General features: G+C 28.7%; 1 protein-coding gene and 1 long non-coding RNA gene across 2 annotated transcripts in view; one reads left to right on the forward strand and one right to left on the reverse strand.

The window, feature by feature from the left end:
• LOC129972729 (glutamate receptor ionotropic, NMDA 2C-like) overlaps positions 1-19,727 on the forward strand; it is a 313,970-nt gene that overhangs the window by 274,089 nt on the left and 20,154 nt on the right. The window contains exons 11-14 of the mRNA XM_056086971.1: positions 1,214-1,339; positions 1,941-2,161; positions 4,508-4,668; positions 18,877-19,058. Of these exons, the coding sequence (XP_055942946.1) occupies positions 1,214-1,339; positions 1,941-2,161; positions 4,508-4,668; positions 18,877-19,058 (690 nt within the window). The remainder of the gene's footprint in view (positions 1-1,213; positions 1,340-1,940; positions 2,162-4,507; positions 4,669-18,876; positions 19,059-19,727) is intronic.
• LOC129972730 (uncharacterized) overlaps positions 1-19,727 on the reverse strand; it is a 105,221-nt gene that overhangs the window by 4,658 nt on the left and 80,836 nt on the right. The gene's annotated exons all lie outside the window — the stretch shown is intronic.

Below are 19,727 nucleotides of genomic sequence, written 5' to 3' on the forward strand. Positions count from 1 at the left end.
AGTATCCAGAGACCTTAAAAACATGACCCATCACTGCGGATTCCGAGGTGGTCAGGAATTCTTCATATCTTTGAAAGAAACTTGAGTTCCATTGGCCAGATGTACAGAAAATCGATTAATCTTGGGAATAAGAGGGTTTAGGAGGCTGTCAGTATCAGCAACGTCTTTTCAGATTATTTAAACAATGGAAACTTAAAAATATAAAATTATAAAATATAGAAATTCTATGAGTGTTCATGGAAATTCTTTTAAGAATCAAACACTAGGTTTACTTCAATGACAGATTAACAAAGCAAGCATTAGGGGCCTTTCACTATTGATAGAATTAAAAACACAATAGTAAATTTTTTTAAAAAAAAGCACGAGAAAAAAATAACATTTTTCTTTGAAAGACACATTCGAAAAGTAAAGATACACATTGCGTATAGTTGAGAAATAAATATTTGATATGTCTTTTGGCAACATCGGATTTTATTTTGACTTAGCCACAATAGTTTGCCATCTGTATTCAAATACAAAACTTTATATTGGAGATGTAGATTCAGATTTCCATCAAATGTGATGAGCTCTAAGTCATTCATCATAACTAAGAAATAAATGAGGTAAGGTATCCACAAAAAATATTTTCTTATTTATGAGAACATAATAAATTAACAGAATCTATCCAACACAGAATAATAAATTCTTTGGGAATGCTACCGATGTTCATTTATGAACAGAAGAGTGGTTGGCCATATGTTATCTCTGATAAACTACATCAAAGAGAAAGCAGTTCTATCAAACATGTGTTTCTGAATAAAAGGCTTACATGAAAGGATATTGGGAATTTAAGGTAAAAATCTTAATTTAGTGAAAATAAAATATGATTCCACGAATCGGGATAGATTTCTAAGATAGAGAAATCTGCATCTAAAGTTAACAAGTTCTTGGAAAATTGTAGAAATTATGCAAAAAATAACAGATGAACCAACTAATAATGTGCGACCTGTTCATCAAATGAAAGAGTTATGAACGCAAATGAGCCGGAATCTTTACTTTTCAAACATCCTTAATATATCACAAAATGCGCATTTTTGAAATTAACTTTTTTGTAAAAGTAATTACGACAAATTAAAATATATATATCACGACCCTATTAAAATGATTTTTTTTAATATATCATGCATTAATATAATTTTTAAAAAATTACATTTTTTTTTAATTATTTTTTTAGAACCGTTCGACACGACCTCGTGGCTGATGATTCTACTTGTGAGCATCCAAGTGGCAGCCTTAGCAATTTTCTTCTTCGAGTGGCTAAGCCCCTCCGGCTATGACATGAAAATGTTACCCCCCAGAGGTGAGTGGACCCGTCGTTAACCCTGTGCACATACTTTTAAAACCTTAAAAAGAAATCCAATGTCCCACAAGAAGAAAAAAAAATAGACAAAGCTTGTATCTTTCTTTTTCAATAATTACTTCTGGTATGAGTTTTTGTAAAATTTTAATTTTGAGTTCCAACTTTAGCGAAAAAATTAAATTATGAATAGTATTTAAAATATTCATAATGCCGTCTAATTATCGTCCCTTAAAAAAATGAGCATACGTTTTCTTAAAAAATAAACGTTTTAAAAATGAGAAAAGAAATACAATTTAGATGAAGGATTGGGACTCAAGTGACTTTTGAATAACTTACATCTCATGTTACAACTAGGCTGTTTATACATTATTGTCAATATTTAATTAGGGTTTTCAAATATACTGCATTTCTATATAATCAGAATAAACAATAGTAATGAAACATTAGTTTCCTTTTCAGTTAAAATTAGATACAATACGGGTCACTTTCAAACCTTCCTTAAACATTTGTCTTCTCATTCCTATTGATCCAGCAATTCTTTTATTATAACTAATGATCACAACAGTTAATCTGGGGGCGTGGATGCTTGTTTGTTTTGCAGAGCACCGTTTTTCGCTGTTCCGCACCTACTGGCTGGTGTGGGCGATACTGTTCGGAGCAGCGGTAAATGTGGACTGCCCGAGGGGTTACACAGCTCGCTTCATGTCCAATGTGTGGGCCATGTTCGCCGTCGTCTTTCTCGCCATCTACACTGCCAACCTGGCGGCCTTCATGATCACCAGGGAGGAATTCTACGACCTCACGGGCATAGAGGACGAGCGGGTGAGTGCTCACTATAGTAGTGCTATTCTTCCAGTGAAGTATGAATTGTTGTTGTTGTTTCTTATGGCACTTGCCATGGACAAGCCCACTGTTACGAAGACAGCGATTTTAAGCCGGTGGGGGAGAGTCTCTTGTTTTTATAGTAGAGCCATCTAGGGCCAAGAGGACGACTAAGCTACACACACCTCACAACCCTTTTTACAAGCGGACTTCATTCACGCATCCACAGATCGTAATTTAGACCCTCAGTTGTATTACTCTCGACATGGAGGACTTAGTGACCACGACAGATTTATATACGCGTCAGCCACCAAGCACGCGGGGAATCTTCGGCCGGCGGGGTTCGAACTCGCAACCTAAGGGACGCGAATCCAAAGCTCTACCAAACAGGCTATCCCACCCCCTGAAGTATGAGTAAAGGTCTAAACGCATTGGTGTAGATTTATTTTCTATATATATTAACTAACATACGGCTATAGGTGACAAGTTGTTTGATTTAGCTTAGAGGCAGAAGGTGTATCGATTGTATTATGATAAACTAAAGATGATCAAAAATGGCTTGAAACTACAACAATTCTTTCAAAGTTTACAAAACATTTAAAATAAATTATCACCAAGGCAACAAATATATGGAATGATATTATTTGAATAAAAATTACCATATTATAGGAAGTTTGAATATTGCTGAAGGATTATGAAAAGAAGGATTGACTATTGCGTCAATATTTTCAGTACCTTTTATCTTTAAATATATATGGATATTGAACCACAAATTTGCTTTTAAGCTTTCTAATATTTTTGGAAGTTAGAGATGTTATCTCATTTTTTTCTTCCCTCATTAATTTTAATTTTGGAGTTTCACATAATTTCATTATAAATGCTGAAGATTTTAAAATATTCAAAAGTCCTCTTAGTTTCAAATAGTCTTACATTTCGGTAAAATCATGATATAAAATTCACTGGATTACTCCTCCAAGAACTTAGATTTATCTGATAAAATATTATACAGAGGCAAAAGAAAGGAACTTCCGATGATTAAAAATTGTTTTAAATTTTATCTTAAATTAAACGAAAAAAATACATTGTCTCACAGACCTGAAATCCAAATATATTTTTTCTCTTTCATTGTTCATATTGTTACGAATCTGTGATGCTGCTTCCCAGCATAGTCGGTTCCATCATCAGAAAGACTGTTTTACAGTCATCTGTATTGGACGGAGTCCGGGTGTCGCGTCGGAGGTCCCAGTCTTGGCGACAAATTTGGCGTCTTTGGCGCCAAAATAGATTATACCCGAAACATCGAGAATTTTCCCGATCCGTCCATTAGGAACCGAGAGACTCCTCAAAAGTTCCTGATTGGTTGAGAGGCTTCTAGCCCCGCCTCCTGAGATCCATAAAACGAGGCAGTCTGCAGCTGCCGTAGAGTAGTCGGAATCGACGGTGAAGAAATAGTCTTCCAGAGATTAGCAAAGCAGCGACGAAGTCAAGCTAGTGCTGAACTAAGCTGTGCTCTACTGTCTGCAGTAGAGTCTTGTTGTGTGCACATCTCGGCTGAAGATAATTGTCTTCTCTGTGCTGTATATAGTTGTCGTCTTTGTGCTGTCCTGTGTGTCTTCGTGTAAATAAATGTCGTTGTTTTTTTTCTACTGATGCCTGCTGATTGAGCGTTCTCCACACCATATCACTTCCACTATCCAAACGAACCCGTAAATTTCGTAACAATATATATTTTGGTGAAAACAATTGATTTTGGGTCAGCAAACTATTTATCTTCTTTTACAAATACTACACATTCTTAACTTATAATTTATTTTGACAAGGTAAATAAAATGCATCTTACATTTTCGTCAATGTTTTGTGTTTGTTGACAATTTATAACTTTGAAAACGTTTTACCTACTTGCATATTCTGAATACATGTGGTACAAAAACTATACACACAATTGTCTATAAGACAAATTTCTCTCCCCACCCTTGTATGGTAGATTTTGAGCTTTATCCGTCCTATATATGGTTGTAATACCATATATGATTGGTATTTATATTTATTGGTATTTAACACATTATATGATTGGCTAGAATATGAACTTAAAACCAGCATTTCAAATTTAATTCGATCAGCTTGTCTTCAGAGCTTCAGAGGTATTCATATGCAGAGGTTTTTGAATCCTTTAAATATATACGATGGTGCTGAGAAATGTAATTATGAAATACCGATTAAAATTCTATTTGCCTTTCATTTAACAAAAAAGTGACTTAATACTTTTGGTAAAATGTCTTTCAAAAATACCCACTGTAATAAAAAAAAAAAAAAATCCTAAATCCCAATTCTCCTTTCTTTTTTTAGCTGTATAACCCGCGCAAGTCCATCCCACCGTTTCGATATGGCACCATCCCACATGGCAACACTGAAGCAGTGCTACGTGTCAATAAGCCCGAGCTCTATCGCTACATGAAGGCATTCAAGAAGAAAACCGTCCTAGAAGGTATCAGAGCAGTCAAGAAAGCGTGAGTATTCAACGCACTTTTCTCATCAATTTTTTTAAACTGTCAAAAATTGCTTTTTTGTGATACATAAAATGAATTATATATATATATATAACCAATCTAAAGAAAGAAAAAGTTTGAAAACGAAAGTAAAATGAAAACGAAACAAAACAGTTTCGAAATCGCAACTAAAATTTATTACCAATTTAAACTAAAACCAAAAAAAGAACTTCATAGTATTTAGAGAGCGCAATTGCAGCTACTTCTAAAACACAGATGAAGTGATACAAAAGTATTAGAATCAAGTTAATAGGAAAAGCAAAAAATCAAACCAAAAAAATTATTAAAAAAATATAAAAAAAGAATCCGGCCTGAAGACTTTTTCAAGGGTCACCCTCAGTCAGGGATTCAAAGAAAGGGATTTTTTCTGTGAGGACATACAGACATTGTCTAATAATGATTCCTCGTGACCCGAAAATCCCCTGAAATTATGCTCAAGAGATATACCATTTTAACAGAAAGGAAATACAAAATAACAAATTAGAAGAAAAACCACAACAAAGTAAAAATACAAAAACAAAAATAACAATAAAAACAAAAAATAGCACTAAAATTAAAATTAAAGACGAAAAGGCCAGAACATACCATCCAACAGTCAAGGAAACTTTAAACTATCAATTGTGATTCGCTGTTTTTAAAAAAATTAACGGTAAATTATGTAAACAGAGGTAGGCTCCCAGCGCCATCTATTGAGTAAGCCAAGGAAAGTTCTATTTTTATTTAAGCCAAAGGATTAATCCCAACCCAAACCTTGTTTAATTAAAAAATTGACATTACAGTAATTTCTAGGAAATTCATTTTTAATTAAATTTTTAAGGAGGATGTTTGATGCTTTTTCGGGTCACGAGGAATCATTATTAGACAATGTCTGTATGTCCTCACAGAAAAAATCCTTTTCTTTGAATCCCTGCCTGAGGGTGACCCTTGAAAAAGTCTTCAGGCCGGATTCTTTTTTTATATTTTTTTGGTTTTTTTTTTTTTTTTTTTTTTTGATTTTTTGCTTTTCCTATTAACTTGATTCTAATACTTTTGTATATTATATATATATATATATATATATATATATATATATATATATATATATATATATATATATATATATATATATATATATATATATAGTAATTTCTTATAAGAAGTTAATTTATCATATTACTTTTTATCAACAAGAAAGCACCTTTGGAATTTCGGTCTATCTCCGAAATTATCCAATCATAGTTTGAGATTTAAATCAGTCTATCAATCCAAGTTTGCTTTTAGAATACCTAAGTTAATTTGATCAAAAAACTAAAATGGAAATACGTGGTTTTAAAGCTAATAATAAGAATCGGTGACGGATATTTTTACAGTTCACGAGTTTCCTTAATTTTCTGATTACAGCGAGAGTGCAAAGATAAATGGTTTATTTGGAGATTTCTATATTTCTGCAAAATTACCAGGCTGCATTGAACATAAGATACACAGATGGTTGCCTTCACCAATTAATTTGACACTTTTCAGATTATGCAAAGATTACCAATGCTGATGCCAATTACCCAGTTTGTGACGGTTTACTGTTTTGACGATTTATCAAGGGATATTTCATAAAAATGGACAAATATCGAACATGACAATGTATTTGATGCTGTTTCAATTCATGTTTCTTATCGGCCACATAATATTCAATATCATCTTCCTCTAGTCAGGAAACAAATTCCTATTTATTTACTCATAATGTCCGTTAAACATATTGAATTTTATCATTTTGAAAACAATTAAACCAAAAAAAATGCATTTTATCTTTTACTTTTAAATATCCTTAGATTATTTTGCATTTCACTTAGTTTTACGCAAATCTGACATACATTTTCGTAATAATAGCTCTCTTTGTTTTAGTCTTTTCGTAAATTTTATTGCCCCAGTTTTTCTGCACCGTGACTAATTAACTACGCTTGTTTTATTAAAATCTAAACCAACCCTCAGAATAACTTACATCCTATTTAAAAATATTTTTCGGAGAGGAAAGATCTTCAGTGAATGATTTTATGAATATGATAGAACTTTAAAGGTTTTTTAAAAAGAATTGCTCTAAAATTGCATTTTATACCTAAAAAATACTTCATTTGCAAAACAACGTTAAGATTTAATGTGAAGATTAATCCTAAAATATCATTCACATTTATTAAATGCACATTTCAAAAGGTAAGCATTCTAACTCTTTGCAATCAGAAATGGAATTTAACTAATTCCTATTTGATTAATTATATGTGACACACTGTCTTTTTAACTAAATCCTTATTACTAAATCTGCTTATTAAAGCTAACCATGAGGAAAATCTCGAGATAAAGGAAACAAATTTTAACTAAGACACATTAAAGTGATATTGCTATTTTTATTTCAAATTGAAATTTTAATCATTGATGTGATTTTGAATTAATTTTTGGAAAACAATGGAACTAACTTTCACCATTGTAACTGTACTATAATAAAATCAAACGCATGATTTATAATTTCTTTTATTAATATAATTCAAATTTCCAGATATAGCGATATATTATTCTTGAAAATCATTTTTTTTTATTATTTAAGCTTTATTTTCAAAATGAGGTAGTGGAATTTGCTCGTGTCGTTTTTACGTTTAATCACATGAAAACAAAACATAAGAGGATTAAATGCTTAAAATACAATAATGGATTTACGTAAATGAGTTTCATCAAAAAATTTTATTCGATTGTATAAGAAAAATAAACTATAAAACAAAATAAATGTATTAAAAAATAACACCAGAAAAAAAAACCCGAAAGTAATTCCCTAACTAAATACCAATAAAGCGAAGTTACCCAATCAACCCTTTGAAGTTTTAGCATGAAAATACTCTCCAAAAGCTTTCTAAGAAATTGAAAAAACTTTTTCTAAAGCTTTAAATGCACTTTTGTGTTTTTTTTACACCTGAGGCCACCTGTAAATAATGGAAAGATAGTCCTTTCGGGAACCGGGCTTGATTTGCATATAAGTTTGAAACTAACAATGAATTGCTGTCGAGTAAAGCTTCCGTTAGAAAATGAAGAAACGTCAGGAATGTTTAGATCTAGATTCTGGCAACAATGAACTGGTGTCAAAAGATTCACTGCTGGGAAACTGAGCTATTCATGTGGTAAATACGTAAAATAACAAATGTTTGGGAGTCTCTTTAATGTCGCCTCATGGCATTTATTTTAGGAGTTAAGATGTTAAGTTTTATAAATAATAAGATTCCAAGGCTTAGATAGAAGACATTTCTTGGTAAACGTTGGAGCTCATGTGCAATGGAATTGCTATAGTTGTGGAAATGAATAAATTAGTTTTGTGTTTTGTTTACAGAAGTATCTTCTGTTATGCATTCCAGAAATAGGTATGAAGCAAGTTTCTCTATTAAAAATGCCAAAATCATCAATGAAAAATATTTTTAAATAAAAATTTCAAAACTAACATAAAATGTGATGATACAGACGTGGAAATTTTGTGCAACATTTTCTAATTTCATTTTTTTTTTTTGTTCTTCAGTTTTCTTTCCTAAACTTTCTTATTTAGTTCCTAATATTCTATTCCCCAATTAAAAATTCCGGACTTTGTCAAGCCTGCAAATGCGAAATTTTTAATTTAGAGTTGCACGCATCAAAATTTTGTGCATCTTAGTATAGTGAAAGTACGTCTTTTAGATGGTTTTTTTAAACATTGAAACCGATATTTAACCCAGAACTGTAAGTAAAACAACAGCATTTAGTTACTTTGTATCTAACATATTTTGCGATTCTAATAATTAAATTGCTGATATTTCATCACAATCAAAAAGCGAAACACAATTAACCCAAAACAGAGTTTGGTATCTTAAAATCATTGTAAACTAAGCCATTTAAATGCATAAAATAATTTTGTGATTGTTCAAAAAAAGTTGCACTTCCGCCGTTATGACAGTGAATTACAAAACCCTTACAAAATTATTGAGTTTTTAAAGCACACATGTAAATCTTCGAACATTAAATAATGTCGTAATTTTGTATAGAATATTAATGTTGAAATAATTTTTACATTAATATTCTATTATATAAGTTAAGTAGGTTTATTAGAAGATTAAATAATTATTTTAAAGAAATATTCTAATAATTTCTAAATATTTAATTCTATATGTTCAAGCATTTTGTGCTATTCTAGATTGATTGCGGTGAGTTCTTGTTAATGTACAAGACTCCATTCCAAAATCTATGTGCAGCTAAGAAAATGAAGTTTTCATATATGTATATATTTAAATAAAAAGATTAAAATAATCAATTTTACTTAATTATGAAAAAGATTTTGCCATTATTATTATTAAACATTATTTGAGATCTGAGCATAAAGTAATTAGTTTAATTTTACAAATTTAGTAAATTAAATCTAGTTATTAAAACAGGTTTTTATGTAATATTTTAAAGAATTAAAGACTTGATTTCAGAAACTTAAGAATTATAGTCAAATTAAATTTATTTATATAATGTATATCCAGTTCCATTTTTTTTATTCCAATCTAAAATTAATGAAACCAAAGAATAATTTCCAGTTATTTTAAGGGTTCTTAATTAATATTTTGGAAATATGTAAATGATATTCTGATTTTTTAAAATTTACATCTAATGTATATTGTTGACAAGTAATTGTTATATCAACTTATTCAAAATATTTCGAGGAATATCATGCCAGCACAACGATTCACTAAAAGAAAAAAAATAAAATGTTTAATAGTGAGATTTGGGAATCTATTATTAAGGAAACCAATGCCATTCAGTAAATTCCATTGTTATGGCCATTCTTGACTGTTAAGTATAATTTGATGAATTTCTGAATCATAACAAATCTTTCTGTCAACACTTATTGAATGTAATATCAAATTTATCACGAATAAAAGGAGGCGAAAATAAAATCTTGGACAAGATCCAAAAATCTTCTCTTCCAGCATTTCGTGGTCAGGATGAAATGAAACAGTTCCACAATTGATTTCATTTATCCATGAACATAATGAAGTCTTAGAAATTCGTCAATCGAGATGCAATTCTATCATACATACGAAAAATGGAATAATAGCTTCCGCTACTTTCAGAACATAATGAGTATTGCTTGTAATTTCAACAATACATAGTGAAGATTTTCAAAAAATTCTTCTACAACAAAACATGAGAAAATGATTTTAACAAATGGACAAAATGAAATGAAAGAAAACGATTTTAATAATAATCAATACATAACAAAATAGTTTGTTATTAATTTCTTCTAAAAATTACATAATACGATGTTAAATTGAAATGAAAACAATTCTTCATTTTTTCCTTTTTTTCTGTGTTAGAAAAATATTTTTGCCAAAATTCTGATTCTGAGGCGAAAGATTTTATTAAAAGTTTTTTCTTCCTTTTCCTAAGTTTTTCTAACTTCAAAAATAGATAGGAAAAATAGGGGAAAAAATCGCCTTTTTTGAAAAATTGAGAATAAAAGGATGTACTGTCTACAAATATATTTATAGAACCTTTCGTCACTAATTTCTATCATTAAATAAGTAATAGGATAGAATGTTGAAAAGATTAAAAAAAAAAATTAATTTAGAATTTCTTTGTTTTCACTTTTTTTTTCTATGTCAACCTCTTTAAAACTTTTTTACAAGACTACTGGTTCTAAAGAAAGTTTATATTATGCTATTTTTTCTTCCTTTTTTTACTTCGAGTTTGAATGTTTTGGATAATTTAAAATAACTTACAAAAAACTAAAGACATCAAGGATAATTCGTCTTTGTATTTAGTTATATTATTTTCGTCATGGTAGCTAACCATGTCTTACTATAAATATTGTTGATACTGGATTAATTTCTTCGTATTTAGTGAAAGCATTTTCTTTAATTAGAATGTCTCAACCGATTAATATGATGCTCCATCAATTTATAGTCTAACTTTAAAGATGAATACTTTTTTGTTAATTTTTTTTCGAGCTCAAAGTTTTGGTGCCGTTTAATAATGAATTTATAAAAAGAAGTAACAAAAATTAAATTCTAAAAATCAACAAAAATATACTGTTAAAAGAATACTAATTGTGACCTATCCACTTCTTTCAAAAAATACTAACAAAAGTTCAAAGTTTTAACAAATAAAACAGCCTTAATTTTATAAATATACTAGCCGCCTTTGGCGACCAGCCGGTTCGCCAATCTTAATGTTCGTTAAAATTTTAATAATTAAATATTTTATGCAATTTCTAATTTAATAGCTTCTTCATCAAAATATTTTAAAACTTCAAATTTTGATTATCATATAATTTATTCATAATATTATAAAGGCCTTCAGTCATAACGTAATATGTATCTCTCTCATTTTCTGTTAGCACCGGTAGAATTTATGCTTTAAATTAAAGTGGAAAGAATTTATCTTCAATTAATATAATAATATTTTTTACTGAAACAAAGCATTTTTTTATAATCTGATTACTGAAAATAGAGTCACTCAGCGTTTAAACTTTATGGGCACTAAAGAATATCTTTTTTTAATTTATTTAATATCTCAAGAGTTGGTCAACAAAATTTTCTTAGATTCATTATGAGCAGATCGATTCATTAACAATGTTTAAATTTAAATGCATCAAACACTAAGAAAATAAAACGAACAGTTTAAAATAAACGGTTGAAAACAGGTTTTAAAAAAACTACTTAAAAAACGATGTACTTAAAACTGTAAGCATATACAAAAAATATATAACTAACATAAATACAATTTACTTACAAAAGCATGCAACTAACCCAAAAATAATTTAAATCATCCATTGATAACGTTGTCATGGCAACAATCAGAACACAATGCGCATGCGTGAATTTTTTTCGCCAGTTACGTAACGCAAATACGTGATTTTTTTCTACGCCAGTTGGGGTAACGCTATGCGGATTAGAAATTTTTCATTTCTTTTATTCTGTTTTATTTTAATTCAAAAGTACTTCAAAATGAATCTGAAAGATTGATTCATTAACAATGTTTAATTTTAAATGCATCAAACATTAAGAAAATAAACAGAACCGATTGAAATAATCCGCCGAAAAATTTTAACCCTAGCCTCATTACTGTTGGGAGAAAAAAAAACTGAAGCCTTTCTCGTTTGGCGCTGGGGAAAATGGAAGATTTTTTTGGCGGGAAAGTTAGTTTTTAATTAATAATTAAAATTCTAATTAAAATTTCAAAAAAAGGGACCCCAGGTGCACATTCCCGACCCCTAAGGTATACATGTACCAAATTTGATAGCTGTATGTCAAATGACCTGGCCTGTAGAGCTCCAACACACACACACACACACACACACATTGAGCTTTATTATAAGTATAGATAAAAAATTCTGTACTGGAGAATTATTTTATCTTTATCGCAGTTTTCAGCAATTGTTGCAATTTAATATACAAAGAGTATATTAACAATATAACTATTTCCTACGTGGATATTCTATCCCATGCAGAATAACATGTTTGAAAAATTATTAAATTGTATATTATATTATCCAATAGTCAAAAATACGATATAATATCGCGTGTATTATTTAACATCTTATCATTTTATACATTAAGTCAGTACGTGAGATTCATAAATTTAAATTCTATAAAATAAGGAATGGAATTCTGTTAGAAAAAAAAGTATTCTATCTATTATAAATTTTTAAATATAAGTGCTATTATTAAGCAATGATTTATTTAAAAATAAATAATTTATCTTGATAAATAATAATTACTTTGAAACAACTTTTCGAGCTGAACGTTTAAACAATCTTTTAAATTTCTAAATTATTCTTCTTTAAATTTTGACTTAATCAAAATACACATTCTATACATGGTATTTTAAATAATATCGACTTTTTTTAAAAATAAATAACCGTTTTTTATGTTATTATGGCATTTCGTAATTATCAAAAAGTTGAAAACATTGGATAAATGATAAGACAACTGCAACAATTAATTATTATAGATAAAATAATTTAGTTTATGTATTTCCTAAATACATATAAAATATAGATAAAATAAAAAGAATATCGGAATGAAAGATTGCTGAAATTCCGGATAAATACTATCCACAACCGATAATTATTACTGATTAAACACAAGTCTCTTGGCATTAGTTATCCATAATCGATACTATACAGTAATTAATTTGACACACATTACTTTTTTTTCGCTTCGTTTCGAAACATCAACAAAAAAAATTATTTCTTTGTTTATCGGAAAAAGTTTCTTTTAACGATATATAAATGAACCAATAATAAACACATCAACGGAAAAAAGATGCGTGAAAATTTATTTTCTAAACTTTTATTGCTGATACTTGAAAGGTCTGTATAAAAAGAGAAAATCAGCCACTCTGGTTAAAAGAAATACATACAGCTGTTTTTGAAATTTTTAAAACGTATATTTTTATGATAATATTTTGAAATTTTTTCTTCTTTTCTAGTAATTCTTTCTTTTTTAGTAAAATGTTTAATGGAATAATTTAAAAAAAAGATTTTTCCAATAATGTGGTATGAAATGCAAATAGTAAGTTTAGAAAGAAATAACATTAACTATAGCTTCGATCAATCCTACTAGAAAATATAAACAATTAGAATTAATAAAAATGTCACGCAATAAAAAAATGTGTGAAAAAATAAATATTTTCTTAAAAAAAATTATGAAATTAAATTGTACTATTGTAAATGAACAATATAATAAATTAATAAAAAGGTAATGCTAAATATATAGTAATAGGTAATACGATAAGTTAATAGTAAATTAAAAAAAAAACTAATAATATTTTTGAGCAATCCTAGAAAAAGCTATAAATAATCAATATAACAAAATATCATGCAATGAAAAATGTTTTAAAATATTCTCAAAAATGTATGAAATTAATCTGAACTAATTTTTTTCTCTAAATAATTATGGTTTCTTAAAAAAATATTGAAAAATAAAATTTATAAATATTTCAGAAAAGCAATTCTTCTATCCAGGGAAATTTCATTAAAGTTTTTAATAAGCAGAGGTTTTATAAGTGTTAAAGTGTCTGCCATTTCAAAAGCAGCCTGAGGGGGAAGTTAAAAAGGTCTTATTGACAAAGCTTTCAATAAGTTCTAATTTAATAAGAAGTAACTTTTATCGTAGTTGAAGAGCGAATTTTATTTTTATTACGCTCATTTTAATCTCAGAAATTACTTAACAGGAAAAAGAAGAAAATAAATTTACATAGAAATTAAAAGAATTTTCATTTTTCAATATCTGATAGCATTTTATTAATATAGTATTGATATTTAAAGATAATCTTTATTAATAATAAAGATAAAAATATGTTTTAGAATACTAGACCGTTTGACCTAGAGCCATTAGATTTGGCACATATATACTTTGGAAGATGAAATAGTAAACCTCATTTTTGAAATTTTTAACTGAGAAATACAGAAAGTTTGAATTTTTTCATTACAGTTTTGAAAATATTACAGCTCAAAAGTTTTTAAAATTTATATTTTCAATGATACCAGTTTAATATTCATGCAAAAATTTTCTGAATGTTTTAACATTTTTAAAAATATCTTTGTATAATTTTCGGCAACAGCTCTGAGATTCAGATGAATATTTTGCTTATATTTCAATAAATAAAAATTCTATCCAAAATTTCAAAAACTCGCTTATAAATAGATACATATTTCCATCTTCCAAAGTATATTAGTGCGAAATTTTAGTTTTATGGGAGGAGAGGGTTGTTTAAGGACTTACGTATTCAAGTTATATATAGTAATTTTTCTGCATATTTAAGAGTACCGTAATAAACAAAAAAATCATTGTTTCTACAACTTTATTTGAAAAAAAATTGATCTGCAATATAATATATTAGTTTCTACTTCTGAAATCAGCACTGTCCTTAAACTGTTTTTAAAGTTATTTAAAGAAATTTTATACTCTTTCACAATTTTCTTCCTAAAGATTCTGAATCCAAGAATATTAACGTGCCTCTGAATATACCTGTCGAAAGAAATAGGTCTTTGAAACACAGTTATAAGAAATGAAAGTAAGAATTCCAGATATCTGAAATGACAGAGGAAATGAGATCAGGGCGCGGAATTATTCCCTGTCTCCGAAAGGATTCCTTTTCCGAAATGTCTTTCGAAATCCAAGATGGAATAGATATTGCGGCAATCCGCCTTTCAATTTGGACATCTCAAGATAGGGAATCTCTAAGACAAAACTGGTTACGGAATTGCATATGCCGGCATCATGGGTTGGTGGATTCTGAAAGATATTTTTTATTTTCTTTTAGTTGATGTTTCAAAGTCTGTGATGCCATTTGACATATCATAATAATGCGCTTTTGTATGCATTTCAACTTTTAATTGGGTCTGGAGATGGTATGATGGGGCTTAGATTATAACGATATGGATGCAAATGAATAAATTAATTAACTTATCTTAAATAATTTAAACATGAAGATCAACTTTTATTTTAATATTTATTTATTTTAATAATAAATACTGGTTTTAACTGGAAAAAATTAAAGTGAAATATTAATTTCGTAATTTTCACACTAATATGTTTTATTATTTAATAGAGTAGAAAATATCATAGTCTAGATATGTATGATTGTATCAAGATTAGAGATTACAACAATGTTTAGATTAATTAGTAATATTTTTTGACATCCGATAGTTACACATTATAAAATATTTAGTATTATTATCAAGATGAAATATACTTCCTTAATTTAAATTATAGATTTCTTTGAGACTACTCTATCACATTCTTTTTGAAACTAAATCTTTTCTATTCCTGTTACCATATATCTTTAATTAAATTTTATATTTATTTTTGCAATTTTACAACATTAATAACAGTTCTATGTGAGTATTTTACTTCACGCTAATTATTTTACAGGTCATAATAGCTACTTGTTTTTTCCTTTGTCTTTCGGGAATATTGCTCTTTTAAGAAGTTATATTAAATTTTGAGCATTTTAGATTATTTTCAGTTTATTTCATGATATCAAAGCAAATTTTTAAAAAAAAGAAGTTTAAGAAAAATATAATATCAGTAAAAATCTTGAAAAATACAATGTGTACAAATGTCGAGAGAAATTTTTTTTTTCTTATTTTGATTGAAGAATTATTCAATTTTTCTCGAAAAAATAATATGAGATTTTCCCTTCAAAACCTTTCAATACTCATATTTGCTTATACTTAATATAGCTCCATTCTGAAAAATAAAATATTTCATCATTTTCCCTACTTCATTTAGAATCTGGGCATTTAATGTAGTATTCAGATATAATTCTCGGCATTAATATACACATGTTTGAAATAAGATTATTTGATAATCATTTGCGAAGTGAAATAAAATTCTTACTCTTTTACTTAAATTTATTTTGGCTAAATGTCTAATTTTAGTAGAAGATCAAATTATTTATAGGATAATATTTTTTCACATAAACAAATATATATTTGTTTACAATCAGTTAATGGGGGATAAAATCAAGATAAACTACTTCGAATATAAAAATTGCTTTCGTAATTTAAATTTAGCTGAAATTAATTTGTTTTAGCAACAAAATTATTAGGTATTCGAATCACGGTCATATTGAGTTCATTAAATATCATAATTTATCATTATTTTCTCTTAATATTCCAACTATCGAGCAATTTTTAAATCAATAGAATTTTAATTAAAATCAAATTGAGAGGATAAGTGGGAAATTCTATTTTAGCCTTGAGTCTCTTCTTTTATTTAATTTAATATTTATACTTACAGAAAAAAAAATTCTCCTTTTCTTTTCAATTCAGATTCTTCTTTTCTTTTCAAATTTTTTTATTGAAATTATCTATGAACATGAATATTCTTAAAATTCTAGAATATTTTTGCTATAATTTTTTAAATTTCATTAAAAAAATTATAACAAAAGATAAATATATAAATAACGTTACATTTTTGTAATAATTTACTCAAAATGCTGTTAGTATAGAAGAAAAAAAATTATTATACGATTATTTAATATGGGACAGTATGCGATTTCAAAAAAAAAAAAAAAAAATGGAAGCAATGCATCACATTTAATAGCAAAAATCGTGAAAAGTTACTGACAAGTTATGGTTCCAATGAAGAAGAAAGTCAAAATTGTATTGATTGCAGAACGCGGTCATGGATACGATCATTTATTTAACTATAAAACGATTTCTTTTAATTTAATCTCTAACCAAACAATAAAATACCTTGTATTTTCGAAAACCATTTTATGTCTTCGTAATTAATGCACTCGATGTCAATAAGTGCAGTCAATTAATTAATATATTCAATGTCATCGTAACAGTCAATTAATCTGCTCAATAATGCTCGTTGCAGTTGATTAAGTAATCTGTTCAACGTCACTCGAAGCAGTCAATTAATCTGTTCACTGTCGCTCTAGCAGTCGATTTATACATGATCCTTATTATTTTGTTTGTTCCTAATTCTGAGCTACGTGTACTGTTACATAAATATAATTTTATTAGAAATAAAAGTCATTTTGGTTATGCATGTATGTTTTAAAGCTTCTCCTAATCATCTGGAACAAATTTACCCAAAACATGGTACGCTTATTACGTAAAAGAAGAGAATACTTTCAACTTTTCAAAGTATAAAAAATAATGAACTATTTAGATAGAAATCCTTCGAAGGCTTTTTTTTCGTAGTAACTTTGAAAATAGTTATGGCACAAGAAATATTCAAAACAGTTTTAAAATTAAAAATTTTACTTCTTCAGTAAAACCAATTTCATTTCAGTGCAATTTTTTTATTCAATTTTTCAAAATTTAATAAATAATTGAATAGATTCAGACGATTTTCAATTAAAGGAACTTGTAGATATTCCATTGCTAGGCAACAGTAAAACTTAAAAAAAACCTCTTCATTTATTTTCCGAGATTTCTATTTAGTTATATACATTATTGGCAACGTTTTTTATTGGTTTAAAATTTTCTGAATAAGAATAAAGTTGCAGAAGACAGAAAAAATTTAAATATTACAATATTTTACCTAAAATCTATGTTTGAATTAAAAATAAGTTATTTAAATTATTTTTCTATGGACGCAATGAGTTTGCTTTGAAGGCTAACATTAAATATATTCTTACATTTTCGCATGCGATGCATAAATAAAAACATGCTCACAAATTTTGAAATGGAAGCAAAGCTTGATGAAATTGTTGTTACAATAAATTAATTAGCAAGCCTTTCTTTTGTAAAACGAAAATTTCATATCATTAATACAAGATATTTCAACAAGAATAAAATAACTTTTTATTGTCATTTGTATAACTTAAGTAATCCCAATGCGATGGCGTGCATTATCCATGTTTTCGTGATTATCCATTGCTAAATGTGCTCTGAGATAGAAAGCTCCTTTTCAATTTTATTTTCTTTTAATATTGTTACACATTTGTTAGATTGCTTCTTTGCAGAGTTTGTTTTATGGTAAAGATATAATTTTACATATAGTTGTAATGGATTCTGAGTGGATGCCGGGTCAATGATCCTAACTTTGGTGACAAAAATTAAAGTTCCAGACACTACTGAAATTTGGTGATATTTCGATTAGGAGAGAAGATACAATATTCTTCTAGAAGCATCTATGACACCTGACAGAATGTAAAAAATTCCAAGAGACAAAACAGAGATGTAAGTAGCAGTTCACCAAATCACACAAATAGCTGAGCGAAATCTATTTAGATTATTGTTATACAGCGAGTTATCTCTGAGAAACTTGTGCTGTTGTTTATTAAAGGTTTGCTCACAGTGTGAATTTCTGAGATTTGCTGTTCTGCAAGTGCAATTTCATAAACGCTTCACTTTTGTTTCATACAGAATAAAGTGCAATTAATTCTTATTGAGCCAGTTGGACTTTTTCACCATGACCGAGGATCATTGACCCGGTCTCCATTCAGCATCCATTAGAGATATCTGTGTAACTCACTTCCGTATCATGAACTACATGTGTAGGAAAGCAATATTTCAAATCCGTAACAATATCTAGTAAGAATTCCATAGGTATTCCACCAAACCCTTTTGAATCACGTTTACAGTGAAATCTACGAAATTATTCTAGCCCTGGTACCATCAAATTACATTTATTGCTTTCCAAGATGAATTAAAGATGCATTTTATTCTTTGGACAGGGAACTGGATGCTTTCGTTTACGACGCCACCGTTCTCGAGTACCTGGTTGGTCAAGACAATGAGTGCCGCTTGCTGACCGTCGGCTCTTGGTATGCCATGACAGGCTACGGATTCGCCATGCCTAAGGAGTCCAAATACCTGCACGCATTCAACAAGAAAATGATCGAGTACAAAGAGAACGGTAAGGATGTCATTCCCCTTTTCCATAGTACTAAGGTAACGGTCCTTTAAAAATCAAAACCTTGGAATCAAGTATTTAATTCATATTTAGTCACTTTATCATGAGGTAAGTTTAAAATATTGGAGCTTTCTGAGTTGTGAATGACTGCATATATTGATTTATCAAAACTCATGAAACCCTTGCCGATAAAATTGGCGATCCATTAAATATTGATCGCCATTTCCACCAAGTTCATTGTTCCTTTTTAGAAAAACTTTGTGCAGACGATGTTGATATTGCGTTTAAGATCAAAGTTTGGTTAGCCGATATAGACAGGAACATTAAAACGTAGGTACGAGATATGCCTTAAGAAATAGTGTAGGGAGTGTCCTAAATGGTGAGCAAGTTTTGCTCACTTGGATATGTAAGCAATTGCGGATACTTTAAACCATGAATACATTCACTAAGATAATCGATTCTTACCGTCCATAAGTTATTATATTCATTCGAACTTACGACAGTACGTAATTACCTCTACCAGAACTAAATCACTGAAGGCATTTTCCCCCCAATATTTACATATATTTTCGAATCTCTTTATGAGAGTCTGATTGCTTTGACATATAGCTGGGCTTGGAATAAAGGCGACACGTCCAAGAAGGTCATGGTAAAATCCACAAGAGCATGTAC

Source organism: Argiope bruennichi, chromosome 6 (assembly GCF_947563725.1).
Source record: "Argiope bruennichi chromosome 6, qqArgBrue1.1, whole genome shotgun sequence".
In the NCBI taxonomy this organism is placed as follows: Eukaryota; Metazoa; Arthropoda; class Arachnida; order Araneae; family Araneidae; genus Argiope; species Argiope bruennichi.